The sequence below is a fragment of the Leiobunum rupestre genome, chromosome 1, assembly GCF_980474605.1.
Source record: "Leiobunum rupestre chromosome 1, qqLeiRupe1.1.hap1, whole genome shotgun sequence".
NCBI lineage: Eukaryota > Metazoa > Arthropoda > Arachnida > Opiliones > Sclerosomatidae > Leiobunum > Leiobunum rupestre.
Genome location: NC_143384.1, coordinates 17,819,032 through 17,844,501, shown reverse-complemented (window position 1 = coordinate 17,844,501; position 25,470 = coordinate 17,819,032). Strand labels below are relative to the sequence as shown.

The 25,470-nt window shown below is 26.4% G+C and overlaps 1 protein-coding gene across 2 annotated transcripts in view; it reads left to right on the top strand.

Moving 5' to 3' along the window:
• LOC149961229 (uncharacterized) overlaps window positions 1-25,470 on the top strand; it is a 283,129-nt gene that overhangs the window by 244,874 nt on the left and 12,785 nt on the right. For both annotated transcript variants that reach the window (XM_090176103.1, XM_090176097.1), the window contains exons 9-13: window positions 15,915-16,391; window positions 17,441-17,536; window positions 19,380-19,481; window positions 20,208-20,324; window positions 21,175-21,349. In XM_090176103.1, coding sequence (XP_090032229.1) covers window positions 15,915-16,391; window positions 17,441-17,536; window positions 19,380-19,481; window positions 20,208-20,324; window positions 21,175-21,349 — 967 coding nt within the window. The remainder of the gene's footprint in view (window positions 1-15,914; window positions 16,392-17,440; window positions 17,537-19,379; window positions 19,482-20,207; window positions 20,325-21,174; window positions 21,350-25,470) is intronic.

The following is a 25,470-nucleotide window of genomic DNA, read 5'->3' as shown; positions in this document are numbered from 1 at the left end:
GATTGATATATATAAAATTATCAGATTGATATATTTATAAAATTATCAGATTGATATATTTATAAAATTATCAGATTGATATATATATAAAATTATCAGATTGATATATTTATAAAATTATCAGATTGATATATTTATAAAATTATCAGATTGATATATTTATAAAATTATCAGATTGATATATTTATAAAATTATCAGATAGATATATTTATAAAATTATCAGATAGATATATTTATAAAATTATCAGATAGATATATTTATAAAATTATCATTGATATATTTATAAAATTATCATTGATATATTTATAAAATTATCATTGATATATTTATAAAATTATCAGACTGATATATATATTTATAAAATTATCAGATTGATATATATATATATAAAATTATCAGATTTATATATATATAAAATTATCAGATTTATATATTTATAAAATTATCAGATTGATATATTTATAAAATTATCAGATAGATATATTTATAAAATTATCAGATAGATATATTTATAAAATTATCAGATAGATATATTTATAAAATTATCATTGATATATTTATAAAATTATCATTGATATATTTATAAAATTATCAGACTGATATATATATTTATAAAATTATCAGATTGATATATATATATATAAAATTATCAGATTGATATATATATAAAATTATCAGATTTATATATTTATAAAATTATCAGATTGATATATTTATAAAATTATCAGATAGATATATTTATAAAATTATCAGATAGATATATTTATAAAATTATCAGATTGATATATTTATAAAATTATCAGATTGATATATTTATAAAATTATCAGATTGATATATTTATAAAATTATCAGATTGATATATATATAAAATTATCAGATTGATATATTTATAAAATTATCAGATTGATATATTTATAAAATTATCAGATTGATATATTTATAAAATTATCAGATAGATATATTTATAAAATTATCAGATAGATATATTTATAAAATTATCAGATAGATATATTTATAAAATTATCAGATTGATATATTTATAAAATTATCAGATTGATATATTTATAAAATTATCAGATTGATATATTTATAAAATTATCAGATATATATTTATAAAATTATCAGATAGATATATTTATAAAATTATCATTGATATATTTATAAAATTATCATTGATATATTTATAAAATTATCAGATTGATATATATATATATAAAATTATCAGATTGATATATATATATAAAATTATCAGATAGATATATTTATAAAATTATCAGATAGATATATTTATAAAATTATCAGATTGATATATTTATAAAATTATCAGATTGATATATTTATAAAATTATCAGATTGATATATTTATAAAATTATCAGATTGATATATTTATAAAATTATCAGATTGATATATTTATAAAATTATCAGATAGATATATTTATAAAATTATCAGATAGATATATTTATAAAATTATCAGATAGATATATTTATAAAATTATCAGACTGATATATATATATATAAAATTATCATATTGATATATATAAAATTATCAGATTGATATATTTATAAAATTATCAGATTGATATATTTATAAAATTATCAGATTGATATATATATAAAATTATCAGATTGATATATTTATAAAATTATCAGATTGATATATTTATAAAATTATCAGATTGATATATTTATAAAATTATCAGATTGATATATTTATAAAATTATCAGATTGATATATTTATAAAATTATCAGATTGATATATTTATAAAATTATCAGATTGATATATTTATAAAATTATCAGATTGATATATTTATAAAATTATCAGATTGATATATTTATAAAATTATCAGATTGATATATTTATAAAATTATCAGATTGATATATTTATAAAATTATCAGATAGATATATATATATATAAAATTATCAGATTGATATATATATATAAAATTATCAGATTGATATATTTATAAAATTATCAGATTGATATATATATAAAATTATCAGATTGATATATATATAAAATTATCAGATTGATATATTTATAAAATTATCAGATTGATATATTTATAAAATTATCAGATTGATATATTTATAAAATTATCAGATAGATATATTTATAAAATTATCAGATAGATATATTTATAAAATTATCAGACTGATATATATATATATAAAATTATCAGATTGATATATATAAAATTATCAGATTGATATATTTATAAAATTATCAGATTGATATATTTATAAAATTATCAGATTGATATATTTATAAAATTATCAGATTGATATATTTATAAAATTATCAGATATATATTTATAAAATTATCAGATAGATATATTTATAAAATTATCATTGATATATTTATAAAATTATCATTGATATATTTATAAAATTATCCGACTGATATATATATATTTATAAAATTATCAGATTGATATATATATATATATAAAATTATCAGATTGATATATATATATAAAATTATCAGATAGATATATTTATAAAATTATCAGATAGATATATTTATAAAATTATCAGATTGATATATTTATAAAATTATCAGATTGATATATTTATAAAATTATCAGATTGATATATTTATAAAATTATCAGATTGATATATTTATAAAATTATCAGATTGATATATTTATAAAATTATCAGATAGATATATTTATAAAATTATCAGATAGATATATTTATAAAATTATCAGATAGATATATTTATAAAATTATCAGACTGATATATATATATATATATAAAATTATAAGATTGATATATATAAAATTATCAGATTGATATATTTATAAAATTATCAGATTGATATATTTATAAAATTATCAGATTGATATATATATAAAATTATCAGATTGATATATTTATAAAATTATCAGATTGATATATTTATAAAATTATCAGATTGATATATTTATAAAATTATCAGATTGATATATTTATAAAATTATCAGATTGATATATTTATAAAATTATCAGATTGATATATTTATAAAATTATCAGATTGATATATTTATAAAATTATCAGATAGATATATATATATATATAAAATTATCAGATAGATATATTTATAAAATTATCAGATAGATATATTTATAAAATTATCAGATTGATATATATATATATCAAATTATCAGATTGATATATATATATAAAATTATCAGATTGATATATTTATAAAATTATCAGATTGATATATATATAAAATTATCAGATTGATATATTTATAAAATTATCAGATTGATATATTTATAAAATTATCAGATTGATATATTTATAAAATTATCAGATTGATATATTTATAAAATTATCAGATTGATATATTTATAAAATTATCAGATTGATATATTTATAAAATTATCAGATTGATATATTTATAAAATTATCAGATTGATATATTTATAAAATTATCAGATTGATATATTTATAAAATTATCAGATTGATATATTTATAAAATTATCAGATTGATATATTTATAAAATTATCAGATTGATATATATATATAAAATTATCAGATTGATATATTTATAAAATTATCAGATTGATATATATATAAAATTATCAGATTGATATATATATAAAATTATCAGATTGATATATTTATAAAATTATCAGATTGATATATTTATAAAATTATCAGATTGATATATTTATAAAATTATCAGATTGATATATTTATAAAATTATCAGATTGATATATTTATAAAATTATCAGATAGATATATTTATAAAATTATCAGACTGATATATATATATAAAATTATCAGATTGATATATATAAAATTATCAGATTGATATATTTATAAAATTATCAGATTGATATATTTATAAAATTATCAGATATATATTTATAAAATTATCAGATAGATATATTTATAAAATTATCAGATAGATATATTTATAAAATTATCATTGATATATTTATAAAATTATCAGACTGATATATATATTTATAAAATTATCAGATTGATATATTTATAAAATTATCAGATAGATATATTTATAAAATTATCAGATAGATATATTTATAAAATTATCAGATTGATATATATAAAATTATCAGATTGATATATATAAAATTATCAGATTGATATATTTATAAAATTATCAGATTGATATATTTATAAAATTATCAGATTGATATATTTATAAAATTATCAGATAGATATATTTATAAAATTATCAGACTGATATATATATATAAAATTATCAGATTGATATATATAAAATTATCAGATTGATATATTTATAAAATTATCAGATTGATATATTTATAAAATTATCAGATATATATTTATAAAATTATCAGATAGATATATTTATAAAATTATCAGATAGATATATTTATAAAATTATCATTGATATATTTATAAAATTATCAGACTGATATATATATTTATAAAATTATCAGATTGATATATATATATATATAAAATTATCAGATTGATATATATATAAAATTATCAGATAGATATATTTATAAAATTATCAGATAGATATATTTATAAAATTATCAGATTGATATATTTATAAAATTATCAGATTGATATATTTATAAAATTATCAGATTGATATATTTATAAAATTATCAGATTGATATATTTATAAAATTATCAGATTGATATATATAAAATTATCAGATTGATATATATAAAATTATCAGATTGATATATTTATAAAATTATCAGATTGATATATTTATAAAATTATCAGATTGATATATATATAAAATTATCAGATTGATATATTTATAAAATTATCAGATTGATATATTTATAAAATTATCAGATTGATATATTTATAAAATTATCAGATTGATATATTTATAAAATTATCAGATTGATATATTTATAAAATTATCAGATTGATATATTTATAAAATTATCAGATAGATATATTTATAAAATTATCAGATAGATATATTTATAAAATTATCAGATAGATATATTTATAAAATTATCATTGATATATTTATAAAATTATCATTGATATATTTATAAAATTATCAGACTGATATATATATTTATAAAATTATCAGATTGATATATATATATATAAAATTATCAGATTGATATATATATAAAATTATCAGATTTATATATTTATAAAATTATCAGATAGATATATTTATAAAATTATCAGATAGATATATTTATAAAATTATCAGATAGATATATTTATAAAATTATCAGATTGATATATTTATAAAATTATCAGATTGATATATTTATAAAATTATCAGATTGATATATTTATAAAATTATCAGATTGATATATATATAAAATTATCAGATTGATATATTTATAAAATTATCAGATTGATATATTTATAAAATTATCAGATTGATATATTTATAAAATTATCAGATAGATATATTTATAAAATTATCAGATAGATATATTTATAAAATTATCAGATAGATATATTTATAAAATTATCAGATTGATATATTTATAAAATTATCAGATTGATATATTTATAAAATTATCAGATTGATATATTTATAAAATTATCAGATATATATTTATAAAATTATCAGATAGATATATTTATAAAATTATCATTGATATATTTATAAAATTATCATTGATATATTTATAAAATTATCAGACTGATATATATATTTATAAAATTATCAGATTGATATATATATATATAAAATTATCAGATTGATATATATATATAAAATTATCAGATAGATATATTTATAAAATTATCAGATAGATATATTTATAAAATTATCAGATTGATATATTTATAAAATTATCAGATTGATATATTTATAAAATTATCAGATTGATATATTTATAAAATTATCAGATTGATATATTTATAAAATTATCAGATTGATATATTTATAAAATTATCAGATAGATATATTTATAAAATTATCAGATAGATATATTTATAAAATTATCAGATAGATATATTTATAAAATTATCAGACTGATATATATATATATAAAATTATCAGATTGATATATATAAAATTATCAGATTGATATATTTATAAAATTATCAGATTGATATATATATAAAATTATCAGATTGATATATATATAAAATTATCAGATTGATATATTTATAAAATTATCAGATTGATATATTTATAAAATTATCAGATTGATATATTTATAAAATTATCAGATTGATATATTTATAAAATTATCAGATTGATATATTTATAAAATTATCAGATTGATATATTTATAAAATTATCAGATTGATATATTTATAAAATTATCAGATAGATATATATATATAAAATTATCAGATAGATATATTTATAAAATTATCAGATAGATATATTTATAAAATTATCAGATTGATATATATATATATAAAATTATCAGATTGATATATATATATAAAATTATCAGATTGATATATATATAAAATTATCAGATTGATATATTTATAAAATTATCAGATTGATATATTTATAAAATTATCAGATTGATATATTTATAAAATTATCAGATTGATATATTTATAAAATTATCAGATTGATATATTTATAAAATTATCAGATTGATATATTTATAAAATTATCAGATTGATATATTTATAAAATTATCAGATTGATATATTTATAAAATTATCAGATTGATATATTTATAAAATTATCAGATTGATATATTTATAAAATTATCAGATTGATATATTTATAAAATTATCAGATAGATATATATATATATAAAATTATCAGATTGATATATATATATAAAATTATCAGATTGATATATTTATAAAATTATCAGATTGATATATATATAAAATTATCAGATTGATATATATATAAAATTATCAGATTGATATATTTATAAAATTATCAGATTGATATATTTATAAAATTATCAGATTGATATATTTATAAAATTATCAGATTGATATATTTATAAAATTATCAGATTGATATATTTATAAAATTATCAGATAGATATATTTATAAAATTATCAGACTGATATATATATATAAAATTATCAGATTGATATATATAAAATTATCAGATTGATATATTTATAAAATTATCAGATATATATTTATAAAATTATCAGATATATATTTATAAAATTATCAGATAGATATATTTATAAAATTATCAGATAGATATATTTATAAAATTATCAGATAGATATATTTATAAAATTATCAGATAGATATATTTATAAAATTATCAGATTGATATATTTATAAAATTATCAGATTGATATATTTATAAAATTATCAGATTGATATATTTATAAAATTATCAGATTGATATATTTATAAAATTATCAGATTGATATATTTATAAAATTATCAGATTGATATATTTATAAAATTATCAGATTGATATATTTATAAAATTATCAGATTGATATATTTATAAAATTATCAGATTGATATATTTATAAAATTATCAGATAGATATATTTATAAAATTATCAGATAGATATATTTATAAAATTATCAGATTGATATATATAAAATTATCAGATTGATATATTTATAAAATTATCAGATAGATATATTTATAAAATTATCAGACTGATATATATATATAAAATTATCAGATTGATATATATAAAATTATCAGATTGATATATTTATAAAATTATCAGATTGATATATTTATAAAATTATCAGATAGATATATTTATAAAATTATCAGATAGATATATTTATAAAATTATCAGATAGATATATTTATAAAATTATCATTGATATATTTATAAAATTATCAGACTGATATATATATTTATAAAATTATCAGATTGATATATATATATATAAAATTATCAGATTGATATATATATAAAATTATCAGATAGATATATTTATAAAATTATCAGATAGATATATTTATAAAATTATCAGATAGATATATTTATAAAATTATCAGATAGATATATTTATAAAATTATCAGATTGATATATTTATAAAATTATCAGATTGATATATTTATAAAATTATCAGATTGATATATTTATAAAATTATCAGATTGATATATTTATAAAATTATCAGATTGATATATTTATAAAATTATCAGATTGATATATATAAAATTATCAGATTGATATATATAAAATTATCAGATTGATATATTTATAAAATTATCAGATTGATATATTTATAAAATTATCAGATTGATATATATATAAAATTATCAGATTGATATATTTATAAAATTATCAGATTGATATATTTATAAAATTATCAGATTGATATATTTATAAAATTATCAGATTGATATATTTATAAAATTATCAGATAGATATATTTATAAAATTATCAGATAGATATATTTATAAAATTATCAGATAGATATATTTATAAAATTATCATTGATATATTTATAAAATTATCATTGATATATTTATAAAATTATCATTGATATATTTATAAAATTATCAGACTGATATATATATTTATAAAATTATCAGATTGATATATATATATATAAAATTATCAGATTTATATATATATAAAATTATCAGATTTATATATTTATAAAATTATCAGATTGATATATTTATAAAATTATCAGATAGATATATTTATAAAATTATCAGATAGATATATTTATAAAATTATCAGATTGATATATTTATAAAATTATCAGATTGATATATTTATAAAATTATCAGATTGATATATTTATAAAATTATCAGATTGATATATTTATAAAATTATCAGATTGATATATTTATAAAATTATCAGATTGATATATTTATAAAATTATCAGATTGATATATTTATAAAATTATCAGATTGATATATTTATAAAATTATCAGATAGATATATTTATAAAATTATCAGATAGATATATTTATAAAATTATCAGATAGATATATTTATAAAATTATCAGATAGATATATTTATAAAATTATCATTGATATATTTATAAAATTATCATTGATATATTTATAAAATTATCAGACTGATATATATATTTATAAAATTATCAGATTGATATATATATATATATATAAAATTATCAGATTGATATATTTATAAAATTATCAGATTGATATATTTATAAAATTATCAGATAGATATATTTATAAAATTATCATTGATATATTTATAAAATTATCAGATTGATATATTTATAAAATTATCAGATTGATATATTTATAAAATTATCAGATTGATATATTTATAAAATTATCAGATTGATATATTTATAAAATTATCAGATTGATATATTTATAAAATTATCAGATTGATATATTTATAAAATTATCAGATTGATATATTTATAAAATTATCAGATAGATATATTTATAAAATTATCAGATAGATATATTTATAAGATTATCAGATAGATATATTTATAAAATTATCAGATAGATATATTTATAAAATTATCAGATAGATATATTTATAAAATTATCAGATAGATATATTTATAAAATTATCATTGATATATTTATAAAATTATCATTGATATATTTATAAAATTATCAGACTGATATATATATTTATAAAATTATCAGATTGATATATATATATATAAAATTATCAGATTGATATATATATAAAATTATCAGATTTATATATTTATAAAATTATCAGATTGATATATTTATAAAATTATCAGATAGATATATTTATAAAATTATCAGACTGATATATATATATAAAATTATCAGATTGATATATATATATAAAATTATCAGATTGATATATATAAAATTATCAGATTGATATATATATATATAAAATTATCAGATTGATATATATATAAAATTATCAGATTGATATATTTATAAAATTATCAGATTGATATATATATAAAATTATCAGATTGATATATTTATAAAATTATCAGATTGATATATTTATAAAATTATCAGATTGATATATTTATAAAATTATCAGATTGATATATTTATAAAATTATCAGATAGATATATTTATAAAATTATCAGATTGATATATATATATATATAATTATCAGATTGATATATATAAAATTATCAGATTGATATATTTATAAAATTATCAGATTGATATATTTATAAAATTATCAGATATATATATTTATAAAATTATCAGATATATATATTTATAAAATTATCAGATAGATATATTTATAAAATTATCAGATAGATATATTTATAAAATTATCATTGATATATTTATAAAATTATCATTGATATATTTATAAAATTATCAGACTGATATATATATTTATAAAATTATCAGATTTATATATTTATAAAATTATCAGATTGATATATATATAAAATTATCAGATTTATATATTTATAAAATTATCAGATTGATATATTTATAAAATTATCAGATAGATATATTTATAAAATTATCAGATAGATATATTTATAAAATTATCAGATAGATATATTTATAAAATTATCAGATAGATATATTTATAAAATTATCAGATTGATATATTTATAAAATTATCAGATTGATATATTTATAAAATTATCAGATTGATATATTTATCCAATAATCAGATCACTACGTTCAAATAGTACTGATACAAGGATCTGATCACTACGAGCGAGTAGTATTGATTCTAGGGGGCAACGCAAGTACCCTGTATACGTGAAACTAAAATGAATTCTGGGTCCATTAGTAATAACGAAACTATTTCGTTCGTCGATGAGAAAAACCATCAATTTCGAAGTGGAGAGACATTGTAGGGTCTTTAAGCGCGATGGCCAAAACGAACGTTAGATAGAGCGAGGGAAACATTAGTGTTTGGGATGTTTTCGGTGGATGTTTACGTAAATCCCTCAACACCTTATTTTTAGGCGCGCTGGGTCATTTGTCTTTCTCTAACGAGAGAACCGTGTCACAGCCCAACCGGGAATAGACCCGCAAAAAACGTACTTTTCCACGCGGAAGTATTTATAGAAAACGGGGACAGGACAATAGCGCTCACAACAACCAAATAATCACAAAAAGAGACCTTTTATTTGCGGTTTAATACGCTGATTTTGTACAAGACTAGGCTGATTTCCATCGATTTCATTTAAAACAAGGTATAAATTACGTAATTTTTTTAATACCTTGATTTAAATCAATGATTTTAATAACTTGATTTAAATCAATGATTTTTAATAACTCGATTTAAATCAATGATTTTTAATAACTCGATTTAAATCAAGTTATTTTTCAAATTTTGATTTAGGTCATGTATTTTTTTCAAACCATTGATTTAAATCCATTTATTAAAAATCATTTATTTAGATCAAATTATTTTTAAACCATTGATTTAAATCAAATTATTTTTAAATTATTGATTTAAATCAAATTATCTTTAAATCATTGATTTAAATCAAATTATTTTTAAAGCATTCTTTTAAATCAAATTATTTTTTAAAAATCAGTTATTTAAATCACAATGTATTTCGATCGATCGGTATTACAAATGGCAAACCAACAGTATCTAAATCAATTCCAGTACAAAGCAAATCTGAGCAAACAAAATTATTAAATTATAATTCAAATTCTATTTCGTTTTAGATGCAAAGTAAGAACCATTAATAATTCCAAAATCAATAAATTCCATAAAATAAAAAAGTATTTTAATAAAAAATCGACTATTTTTAAAAACAATCTGAAAAGCATGGTTCTACATTGTAACGGTATTTGACCTGATAGAAAGAGCCGGGAATAGAACATGTGTTCGGGAATTATATTCGATTTGCAAGCCCTCCAAAAATCCAATACTCAAAACCTAAATCAAAATCGACTTACCAAATCTATGAAGTGTCGGACTCGGTACTTCTGTATTAAAAAGGGGTAGAAATGTCGACCCAACCTGCAGAATTTGAATTTCCACGAATTCCAATCTCCGTTCTTTGCGTATTTTTTTGTTTTTGTTTTTCGGCTTAAAATTTTCTGCATTACAAAGCAGAAGTGCGCCAAATTAAAAATTATGCAGGGTGCTCAATTTTTTTTCTCTAAGAAATTAAGGAAATTTTAAATTTTGCTTGGGATTTAGAGATTTTAAAAACTTTTCGATTTTGCTTCAGATTTAGAGATTGTAATAACGTTTCGATTTTGCTTCGGATTTAGAGATTTTAATAACGTTTCGATTTGGCTTCGGATTTAGAGATTTTAATCACGTTTCGATTTTACTTCAGATTTAGAGATTGTAATAACGTTTCGATTTTGCTTCGGATTTAGAGATTTTAATAACGTTTCGATTTTGCTTCGGATTTAGAGATTTAAAAAACTTTTCGATTTTGCTTCAGATTTAGAGATTGTAATAACGTTTCGATTTTGCTTCGGATTTAGAGATTTTAATAACGTTTCGATTTTGCTTCGGATTTAGAGATTTTAATCACGTTTCGATTTTACTTCAGATTTAGAGATTGTAATAACGTTTCGATTTTTCTTCGGATTTAGAGATTTTAAAAACGTTTCGATTTTGCTTCGGATTTAGAGATTTTAATAACGTTTCGATTTTACTTCAGATTTAGAGATTGTAATAACGTTTCGATTTTGCTTCGGATTTAGAGATTTTAATAACGTTTCGATTTTGCTTGCGATTTGACCGGTTTTCGAGATTTGCAAAGCCTTTCGATTTTGCTTGGGATTTGACCGGTTTTTGAGATTAGAAAAGCCTTTCGATTTTGCTTAGGATTTGACCGGTTTTTGAGATTAGAAAAGCCTTTCGATTTTGCTTAGGATTTGACCGGTTTTTGAGATTAGAAAAGCAATTCGATTTTGCTTGGGATTTGACCGGTTTTTGAGATTAGAAAAGCAATTCGATTTTGCTTGGGATTTGACCGGTTTTTGAGATTAGAAAAGCAATTCGATTTTGCTTGAGATTTGACCGGTTTTTGAGATTAGAAAAGCAATTCGATTTTGCTTGAGATTTGACCGGTTTTTGAAATTAGAAAAGCAATTCGATTTTGCTTGAGATTTGACCGGTTTTTGAAATTAGAAAAGCAATTCGATTTTGCTTGAGATTTGACCGGTTTTTTTTGAGATTAGAAAAGCAATTCGATTTTGCTTGGGATTTGACCGGTTTTTGAGATTAGAAAAGCCTTTCGATTTTGCTTGGGATTTGACCGGTTTTTGAGATTAGAAAAGCCTTTCGATTTTGCTTGAGATTTGACCGGTTTTAGAGATTAGAAAAGCAATTCGATTTTGCTTGAGATTTGACCGGTTTTTGAGATTAGAAAAGCAATTCAATTTTGCTTGCGATTTGACCGGTTTTCGATATTTGAAAACACAATTTATTATTAAAAATTCGCATCGGCGTTGGAAATTTTTTGATATCAAGATCAAACCAATAACATTCTGTCAGTTTCAGGAGACTCATGCCGGGGGGACGGGGACTGTCGAGATTTGTTTTTCTCGATAGATTGTCATTTCGTAATTTTAAAATAACGAATTTTCAAAATTTCTAAAATCTTTACTGGATTTTGACAATTGCATATTCATCATTTCTTACCGTATTAAGACTGTACCTCAGGTAATATTTGGCTCGGCACACTCTGTTCTGCTCGGAATTACTGGAAGAAAAACCACGCCCTTCCCCGCGTTATATTTAATTTTTTTTATTTAATATTTTTAAATTAAAAACAGAGTTGGTACTTTTTTGATTTATTTAAAAAAATATATCGATTATAAAAAAATCGATATATATCTATTTAAATAAAATTAAATAAATTTTGATTTTATATTTAATTGCATTGATTGATCTTTAAATAATTAACGACTCTTTCCCAGTCTAATTAATGGATTCTTGATGTCGGTTGTATAAATTTAAATGAAATCTGAATTAAATTTAATAACCATTGATTATCTTTAGTTGGCTCAGATTTCATTTGTATTGAAATTGTTTTAAAACCTTTTTTTCCATTTTAATTCCTCCATTGAAATTTAAATCAACCAGCCATGTTAAAAAATATGTTAATTGTATTCAAATCATTGCAAAATGAGGCTCTTTTTAGGATTATTTTAGGGCTACTTTAATAGTTTTGTGAGGGTCTTTTTAGGATTACTTTGAAGCTACTTTAATAGTATTATGAGGGCCTTTTTAGCTGTATTTTGAGGCTACTTTAATAGTATTATGATGCTCTTTTTAGGATTATTTTGAGGCTACTTTAATAGTATTATGAGGCTCTTTTTAGGATTATTTTGAGGCTACTTTAATAGTATTATGAGGGCATTTTTAGGATTATTTTGAGGCTACTTTAATAGTATTATGAGGGCCTTTTTAGCTGTATTTTGAGGCTGCTTTAATAGTATTATGAGGGCCTTTTTAGCTGTATTTTGAGGCTACTTTAATAGTATTATGAGGGCCTTTTTAGCTGTATTTTGAGCAGTGTTCCTATAAAAATTCACCTTTTGGAGAAAAGTCCAGGCTACTGGCAAATAGTGGCTAATATAAGAAAAATTGCATTTCAAAGCTTAAAAAAGTAATTCAAATTAAATGTTTAAGAGGTTTATGGTAAAAATGTTTTAGTTTACACTGAACTTAAAATGTTATAATTAATTATTCCAAAAAATTAACAGACTATTCTAATGTTAATCAGAATCGGACCATTCGCATGCATATATATTTGCCTTAAGTAGCCCAAATCTGAAATTTCTGTGTTAAAATATTTTTTTTTTTTTATGATTTTTTGTGGTAAAAATATTTATTGCCCACTTAATTCTCTTTCGTCCTGGCCGGTATTTTCCACACTATTTCTCAGCTGGAATTTTACACCTCAGAACACTGATTTTGAGGCTCCTTGAGTCCTTTAGGAGTATTATGATTTATGAGGGCCCTTCAAATTGTTTTAGATTTTCTACGTAATGTTTTTTACCTTCAAAAACATTTTGGAATTTTTTTCTTCCAAATTTTCAAAAGGGGGGAGAGACGTTTGCCCCCTCGCGCCACCACCGCCGAAAAAAATTAGTGTTGTTATTTTTCTGGAAAAATAAAATTTTCCGCAATTCGGAAAAATAAAAAATTGAAACATTAATTACGTTTTAAGCGTTTTTAATGTTTTTAACTTTTTATCGATATAAAATGTCTAATATCAGTAAACATACTACAAAACATTAATAGTGTTACTTTGTTAATCAGTTTAAACTAGTGTGGAGGTTTAGTTTTACTTTTAGATTCGAAAAAATGAGGCGAAAATTCCGCTTTATTTCAATTTGCAAACAATATTAGACTAATGAGAATTTATTTTTGTTATTACGCAGGAATTTGATTAGAAGTTCCATTTAAACCAAAGAATACCTCCGCGTGTGGTGCCATACCAGAGTGATTGAGGAAAATCAGATCACCTCGGGCAGGAATCGAACCTACGACCTTGGGGTAACTACCGTCCCAACGCCACTACCCTTGGACTACCGAGGCCACGAATAATCAGGCCTCGAACACCCAATTTAAGAATGACTCGATCTGGTTCACATTATGTTATGACTACAGGCTATCAAGGACCCGTTATAAATTAGTTGACGTAAAATGCTGCGGCACCGTCAACAACGGGTTAAATGTATCCCGTCAATAATGTGAACCAGATCGAGTCATTCATAAATTGGGTGTCCGAGTCCTGATTATTCGTGGCCTCGGTAATCCAATGGTAGTGGCGTTGGGACGGTAACCCAAAGGTCGTAGGTTCGATTCCTGCCCGAGGTGATCTGATTTTTCTAAATCACTCTGGTATAGCACCACACCTTGGTTTAAATGGAACTTCTAATATTAGACTAATCATGGAATTAAAACTTTTTTTTATTTTTTTTGGAAAAATTCGGAAAATTATCCGGGATTTTCCGGATTTTTTTTAAAAAATTGTCCGGGTGATTTTCGCCAAACGTCGTCGCCGACCCAAATCAAATCGGCGCGATGCTCTACCTGTAGACTTTGAAGATCAATTTTAACCTCAGCCTCTGTTTTGAACAGTGTATGATGTGGACGGACTTTGTGTCTCACGTGGAGGAGAGGGTGAAGAAGCAATTACTGAGCGCTCAAGTGCAACGCAACCTGCCCAGTCGGTCTCCGTCGGAGACGCACTCTTGGGCCACCTGCCCCGACGCTGACCCTCCCTCCACGCCGCCCTCGTTCGAGATGGACGAGGCCATCATCTACACGCCCGGGCCGTCCAGTTCCTCGACCAGCCTGCCCCCTCCCCCGCAAATCACCGTGGCCGACGTTTCGGCCACTCTGTCCCGTTCGGACGACTACGGAATAAATATTCGCGCCGAATACTCGTCCTCTCCGACTTCCCAACCCAAAGCGGGGCCCTACGACTCGGTGCCCATGGCAGGACACACGGGACTCGTCTGGGCCCGGGCCGAACAAAAAAGGCAAGAGCTTATGTGGGACCTCTTTCAAAGCAAGTGCATGTTTCTCTACGACCACCTGATGGTCTTGAAGAACGTAAGTAAGACCTAAATAAAGTTAGACGCGCCGGTGCCCAAATGGCCATCTCGACCTTCAAAATGGCCATCTCGACCTTCAAAATGTTTATCTCGAAAATATATTAAAATCTTGCTTTAAAAATAACTACTAAAAACAGACCTTCAAAATGGCCATCTTTCAAATTGGAAATTTGGGCACCCCCGCGTTAGAGTTTAAAATATCGGAAACATTTATTTATTTTATTTAAATCGGTTTCTTAAATAATAATTTATTCATTTTATTTATTTTTAGTCATTATTAGTGTAGGGAACTGTTGACTCGCGTGGCATGAAGGGCTTGCCACCACCCTCCTACGCATTGTAACCCGGCCACCTGTTTAAGGCATTAAAAGTCGCTAGATGACTTGGGCCTAAGGTGGTGCCAAGGGTATTAGCCTAGCTGATTATTATTAGTATTATCAAAAGTAACATAATTACCAAAAGTGTGACAATCCCTCTACTTTCGTATGCTAAAGGTTTAATGAATGCTTGACTCGACATCAACCACATAAAAGACTATTTATTGTCGCCTTTTGGATCTTTGTTTAGTCTATGGTATTATATCGTCGGTAGATGGCGATAGCGTCTCCACAGAACGACGAAAAATAAAAAAATACACTAACTTTGACCAGTGCTACTTAGTTCCTCCTTTCCTCACTACGAGGCGTTATTTGTTGGTTTTAACTTCCTTCCCTCCCCAAGGCATACTTTCCCTTCTCCCCTCCCAACTTGTATTTCGCTCGTAACATTAATTACGAAATAGGTCCGATTGACACACTTTTGGTAATTATGTAACTTTTGGTATTATTAACAATTTGTGTCAAAAACAAATATAGTCATAATTAAAATTAATTACTACTTCTAATCTCAATTTGTTCTGAATTGACACTAATTTTGCACATTTTCATAAATACATTAAAGTATAAACGATTTATATCGACGATTTAACTCGCATCATTTGATTTAAATCGATAGTTAAATCAAATAATTTTTAATCCGGCAACCTTTAGTAATTTACCGATTCGATAGGTTTTTATGGAACCGCTCAAGAAAATCCAAGTCGAAGGTTTCGCCATGTTCGCTGAGCCAGAAGTACTATTTGGAAATTTGGATGAACTATGTTTGGTAAGACGTTGCAAATTATCGTTATTTCGGGTATATAGGCCGCTTCCCATACCAATAGATCGTAGCCCTCTAGTGCTACTGTATAGTAGTAAAACTCCTAACACAAACTAACACCTTTGGGCGCGTCAAAATTCTCAGAAGGAATTCTGCTCTTGAGAAGAGTCCTTCGTGAAAATTAATTCTCCCCGTGAGAATTCGCTAAAATGCGTCAAATGTAAAAAGATTCTTCTAAAGATGGCGGCTTACGATAATCCCACGAACGTTGTAAACTAAGCCTTTGACAATAAATTTTATTTTTACACCATTTCACGACAATATATGAAGGAATAAACATTTTATTTATAATTTAAAGGAAATATTTCATCGGAAATTAACTAAACATTCATATATTCTCTGAAATTCATTTTCGTCCACAAAAATATCACACGGTTTATTTTCTTCAACATCAAGTCAACTGATTAGGATATTAGCTGCCATTTTTATTTATAATATCCCTCAAGAGATTTCGTGAGAAGATATTACGTCACCTCCTGTGTAAATTCTCACTAATTTCATAGAATTTCGACGCGCCCCCATCAATTTTCATTGGTTCAAAATCCTCTCACGAAAGTAATTGTTTTAAAGTAGGAGACAAACCATGAACCAAGAATCTAAGGGGACTCACTGTTCCCGATATTTTGACACGGTAGGCGTAGCCTAAATCGGAAGGCTTACTGAGGTACGCCAGCCGCTTTGAAGCGCCTCAAGAATAGGCGCTTAAATAAAACATCTTCCCAGAAATTGCCAAGAAGTAATATTTCCGACAGCCAGGACTCATAAGTTATTATTTATATAGTGCTTGGTGAAGTATTAGAAAGCTGGAAACTTTCTCGAACGTAACATCAGTTTTTTGCTAAGCCTTAACATGCCAAAAAAGTTACCTGGTTAAAAGGAAACACTTGTTGCATACCGTACTGCAATCGAAATATGTTTAGTTCTAAAGGAATGAGTTTTCATCTTTTTCCAAAAGATAATTTTATACGAAATGAATTAACTCTGCCTCCATGAGAAGCTTTAAAATTGCCCGGTATTATAAAAATATTCAGTATAATTTTAATTATTTATACCATAAGAGGATGATAATAATAATAATATTATCTTCTTATACATAGTTTTAAAAACATTATATATGTTACCTTAAAATATATTATCGAAAATTAACATTAGTATGTTCCTTATACACGTGAGCCGACGCGTTTCTTATCTGACGCAAAATTGTCATGAGGGCAAAAAGCGTCTCCATATGGCTTAAATATGACATTGTGGCTAGCCATTCAAACCGTTTAACCGACCGACCGGAAATAGCTCCTTCCCAGAAGAATTTGGAGAGGGGAGTAGACACCGAGTTCAACTATCACTACGAGAGGCTTAGGCTAGGCGCCCACTGGCTCTCCGTTTCGTATCCGTCCTGCTTTCCCCAAGGTATTGTCCCCGTTACGAAGCAAAGGGTTGTGGAAGGTAGTACGTAGACGTTACGAAGAGCAGTGAGCGCTTGGCCCTAGTCGGGGCTTAGGCGACAGCACGTGCGAGAAAGTTAGGTTAGGCTTAGTTCATTAAATGTTTTAAGTTTAGAAATGAAATAGATTCCAGTGAATTTGATTAAAAAACCTCAGCCATACGCGGCTTACTAGTTATTTTTACTTAATTAAATTTTTACCTAACCCAGCTATGGAAACCCCCATTATACATTCATTTTAGTATCTAAGGTGGTCTTCCTATTGGCCACAAAAAAAAATAGTAGCGAAGCCATAAACGAAATTACGATATTAATTTTTTAGACGTTATAATCAAGTTTACTTTTCAGGTGACGTACGCCTTTTGCAAAGAATTCTTAACCTTAATAACACAAAGCATCAGAAACTGCGAAATTGACGCCACCGAAATTCTAGTCAAACTTTTTCTCAAAGTAGGAAGTAGTTATATTCGTGGTCATGAATTTATTTGGCTGAACAGAGAATATGCGGGCAGTACCTAATCTTTCCCCTTTTATGCCACGCCCCTGTGCCTAATGTTTCCCCTTTTATGCCACGCCCCTGTGCCTAATGTTTCCCCTTTTATGCCACGCCCCTGTGCCTAATGTTTCCCCTTTTATGCCACGCCCCTGTGCCTAATCTTTCCCCTTTTATGCCACGCCCCTGTGCCTAATCTTTCCCCTTTTATGCCACGCCCTCTGCATAATCTTTCCCCTTTTATGCCAGCCCCTCTGCCTAATCTTTCCCCCATTCTACCACGCCCCTCTGCCTAATCGTTCCCCCATTCTACCACGCCCCTGTCTAATATTTACCCCTTCTGCCACGTCCCTCTGCCTAATATGTGCCCCTTCTGACACACCCCTCTGTCTAATATTTACCCCTTCTGTCACGCCCCTCTGTCTAATATGTACCCCTTCTGCGTAACCTCTCCCCTTTTACGCCCAATCGTTCCCCTTTTTGCCACGTCCCTCCGACTTTCCTCGCGAAAACTTGGCTCCTATCTACAGTAAGGGGGAAGCCTCTTCGGTACTATCGCAACCTTTCTCCCTCCGTGTAGGCGGATAATATCTTCCGGGAGCCATGTAAACAAACACTCATATCCTCTGTTAGCATGAATATGTTCTTGGCACGGGTATTATATTTCTGTTATTTGTGTCCAGAGTACGAAAGCGACGGCCTTGACGCAGGCCTATCACCGATACACGCTGAATTACATCAACGCTCTAAATTACTTGGAAACGTTACGCAGGCAGTCCGAATTCAACGAGTTCGAGAAGGTAACCTCTCGGAAAATTTCGCCAATTAGCCTTTTCACCTTGCACAGAGCCACCTAGCAGTTAACACGAGAAGTTCATTAGCCGCTGTAGACGGTTTGCTATTTTAAATCGCAAAGTTTTAACCATATTTTAACTCGCTTGGAAATGCAAGTTCTCTTCCCACTGGTTTTAGGCATTTTAACCCTAGTTCTTAGGTTTTCCCTTTCCATAATAACACGTAGAGGTTAACGGTAACAGTAAGTGAAGAGAGATTTTGTCTGGGGCGGCATGAAGGGCTTTCCACCACCCTCCTACGCATTGTAATCTGACCACCTTATTTAAAGGCCTTAGACGTCACTTGCTAACTTTTGCTTACGATAGTGCCAGGGTTATTCAACTTTTAGGAGGTTTGATTACAACCATTAATAGAATAGAAAGGCGTGTCCCATACTAAGTCAGACTTTCTTGGCCTTCCTGGGTGAAGACGGGGCTTTTATGTTGATTTGTCAACTGCGCCCTCTATTACAGTTAAATAGAAGTTCGTTAAAAAATAAGTAAATAATGGTGCGGTTGATTATTTATGAATATAATTTAGTTATTTAGGAAATGAATATTTTCGGTAAATATTTATTTAAAACTGTTTACTCAGTATAATTAACATAGATTAAGGGAAGTTTGAGACAGGAAGTCTGACTTATGGGCGCCAGCCAAAAGCTTTCGTAATCCAACCTCCTAAAGTTAAATAAACCTGGTGGAGCATTGGATATTCACCTATCTAATTATTCTGAGATAAGGGAACTTCTAGCGTTGGCCGCTAGGTGGCTCTATGTTCGATGAAAATTCTGAAACGAAACCCTTTTGTGGTGAATAGTGGTGCTCGAGGGACCCTCGCTGCAAGAAGCTGCAACTGACGGACCTGCTAGTGTCCCCCGTCCAACACATCATGCGTGTGCCGCTAATTGTCAAAGAGATCGAGATGAGAACCGAGAACCTGGCTGACCGACAAACTATCTGCACCATCTTGGAAGGGGAGGAGCATTCTCTCAGTACGTACTTAGCGCCCCCCGTGACGCTGACACGAAACTAGCCTTTCGCCTTTCCATAAAAACTTGAGGAGGTTAATGGTAATAGTTAGTGTAGAGAGTGGTTGGCTCTCGTGGCATGAAGAGCTTGTCACCACCCTCCTACGCATTGTAACCCGGCCACCTGAATTAATGGCTTTAAAAGTTTCTTGATGACCTAGGCCTGTGTGGTTCCTTGGCAGGGTTGCCACAAATTTTCACAATAAAATTCCCTGTTTTCCCTGACCATTTTAATAGATTTTCCCTGACTTTTTTAAGGCCAAAATTTTTATTTTATTTTATTTTATATTTTACTTTTATTAAAAGTTAATAAATTTAAATGGACTTGTATTTTAGTAAAAAGGTTATTGCAATGTTGAAAAAATTAGCCAAACTTTCAAGGAAATAAATGATAATCTTAGAATTGGTCATAGATCTAGAGTAAAATTACCTTCAAAAAGTGTCACGATAAAATAGAATTCCACTTTTCCCTGGCGTTTTACAAATTCTTAAAATTCCCTGACCTTTCCAGCCCATTTTTAAATTCCCTGACTTCCCTGACGTGTGGCAACCCTGCTTACATTTCAATCGGGTCCCGAAATGTTTTATCAATAGAGATTAATACAAATTTCTGATCAATAGCTATTGTCAATCACGGCTTTAAAGCCATAACGACACTATCAATTTAACCACGAATAAAATAAAACCAACTACAAACATGTACCACGTGTATCAGTTCACATGATGATTTTAAAACCATATTTACAAACGTTCCTACGATGAGTTAAAAGAGCGCCCGAGAGCTTCGAAGTGTGGCCTACTAGCCCCTGGAAGTAGGCTGCGACAAGCGTAAAACCAAGCGGCAGGGAAACGCGAACATTAAGGTTTGGGTTCGTGTGATAGGTACAAAAGGACTTTGTAAACAAATCGAGGTAACCAGCGTAAAAAGATAAACTTAAACAGTATTTAAAGTCCCTGCTGCTTGGTTTTGCGCTTGTTGTAGCCTACTTCCAGGGGCTAGTAGGCCACACTTCGAAGCTCTCTGGCGCTCATTTAACTCATTGTAGGAAAATGGGGAAAAATAGGCATACTTCTCAACTCACTCCCTACAACTCCTTAAAACACCCCGTATAAGGATTACTGTGTTGAGAAGATTTTTAGAGTTGCTTTCCATCTCCCTCACGCATTATTAGTAAGTTATTTCCCCTAAAACCAAATCAAATCAGTCCTGTATTTCATTGGTTCTTTAAAACTGACCTATAGTTGATTTTATAAAATAAAAAGTGGTCTTGCCCAACTTGTTAAAATGTTGCTCTTACGTCACAAGACCCAGCTTTATTAGTGTATTCCTCGCACGAGCGATTTGCACGCGCTCTAGAAAAAGCTATATTCCTCGCGACTGTAGCGCGCGCTCGTAGGCTTGTCAAAGTAAGAGACTGTGATGTAAGAGCAACATTTCAACAAGAAGGCCACGTTAGTTTATAAAAAGAACTATTCCCAGCCGATGGAAACGCACAGTGACCAGGGAAAGGCTCTGAAAATTTTATAGGAAAAATAGAAATTTTAGAGGCGAATTATAGGAAAATATAGTACACTAAATAGGAATTGTAGGAAAAATAACTAGGTAACTATTGCATATCGGTATACATTGACTCGAATCACCTAGAATCGAGGGGCAGGTCACTTCCTTGATTAACGACGCACCCCTCAAAAGATTAAATCCGATTTAATCGTGATTATTTTGATTAAATTCAATTTAATCACGATTAAGTTGATTAAATCACGTTTAATCACGCTTAAGTTGATTAAATCACGTTTAATCATGATTAGAATGTTTAAATCTGATTAAAATGATTAAATCTGTTTAAAATGATTAAATGCAGATTAAAAAATTATATCGTGATTAGTATGATTAAATCGTACTTTAGTTTTGATTTTAATGATAAATTCTCGATTCGACCGATTATATTTATTAAATCGTGTATAAAATGATTAAATCTAATTAAAAAGATTAGATCATGATTAGAATGATTAAATCTCGTTTAAATGATTTAATCCTGATTAAAAAGATTAGATCATGATTGGAATGATTAAATATCGTTTAAATCGTGATTAGAGTTTCTAATCTTTCTAATCTTGATTATCCTGATTTAATCATTTTACTATGATTAAGACGCACCCAAAATGGAAGTGACCTGCCCCTCGCCTAGAATATTGATAATTTTTGTACACTGCTTACTTGCATTATTGGATCACTTTGCGGATTTACACAGCCCGTACATTTACAGATTTTGCTTGAACTATATTTTCTAAAAAATATTCTCATTTTCAATAGACCGTGAAATTATAGGAAAATATAGGGAAATACGTGGAAATAAAGGAATTTATAGGAAGGCCTTTAAAAATAGGAAAAATAGGGAGTCTGGTCACCTTGAGCGCACTTCCTCCCCCCTCTCTCGTGCAAGGGGCAAATTTTACCATGATCCACTCAACACAGTCATTGTCACTAAGTAGAAATAAATACAATATCGGTTAGGCCAAAGACAACATAAACCTCATACCCTTGATTGGAAATCACCGCGTCTTCAATAGCGTTTACCCACTTCCTGACTGAATTCCGAAAACATTAGCTCCATCGTTACCAACTATAGATAGTTCCTTGCAGCTAGAAGCAACAAACACGGCACCCACACAAGGAGAACGCAACCCGTCAAAAGTCTTGCATTTTTTCGTGTACATTTTTCATTGGTTAGACGCCTGCTGCCGTCGGAAGGGGAAAATTCTAAAATTGTCATCCCCCTTTCCGTAAAACGTTTAGCGTAAAGGTTCGTCCAAGGACAGTAGATACAGGGACGAGAAAGCCGGGAAAAAATTTCGATTTTAAACGTCTTCATATTTACGGGGAGTTAGATGTAAACAAACCGCGGCCATTGTTAAGACGTGGTTCACCATGGACAGTATTATTGTAGTTAGTTTTTACCATTTTGATGTTAAATTAAAAATAAAACTACGATCGTAAATAAAAAAATACCCATTTGTTTTGAACACTTAAGCCTCGTCAAGAACCGCTAAAATTAGGTGACCGCCTTTTTTTTTGTTTACAACTAACTCTCCTTGCGTTTAGGTCGTTTTAGATGATATATTCCAACAGAGGCCCCCAATACACTTTCTCGTCCCTGTATCTACTGTCCTTGGTTCGTCCAATGAAATTTGTACACAACACCACCTTAAAGGCTGGCTGCGTTCTCCTGGTGTTTGTTGCTCCTAGCTTGCAGCAACCGATTTTTGATCGGTCACGTGCCGGAAGTGGGTCTTCACTTCTTTACAAAATTGTCAATCGGAAAGCTTTCTAAATTCGAATCTAGGGTACGAAAGTTTGGTGTTGGTCCATTTGATCGAAAAATATGTGATCGACAGTCGATCATTATACGTTGCAATTGATCTAAATTCCATTTGATCGAATCCCATTTGTCATTTGTTTCATAAGATCGAACCTTCAAATGATCGAATACTATTTGATCGAATTCAAAAGTATTTATAGTACCAGTTGGTATGTTTTTATTTTACCGAATGTCAATATGAAGTGCAGAAGGAATAATGATGGAATAATTCATTGCTTAAGTGCAGAAGGAATAATTATGGAATAATTCATTGCTTAAGTGCAGAAGGAATAATGAGGGAATAATTCATTGCTTTAACTGTATTAAGCCACAAAGATGAAGAGATTTTTACTTTATACACTATATGATGGAATTTTTTATGACATCGACGATAACGGCCCGTTGTTTTTGATATATATAAATAGGGTCAGGTTAGGTTAGGTTAGGTTGATGTACGCGCGCCGTAGGCGCGTATGCACCGTTGCCTTTTCGATTTACTCCCAAAAACTAGTAGTTTTACCCTACAGTAGCTTTCGATCAAATGCCATTCGATCAAATGCAATTCGATCAAATGGGACCCGTTCGATCATTTGGGAATCGATCAAATAGACTCAAACCGAAAGTTTTATATTATCTTTGGTTTGATCTAAAGCGTACTTTGCGGCCACTTGAAATCGTGCCACTACGCCCCCTTCTGGCCAAATGTGTCACTACCGTTTACGTATG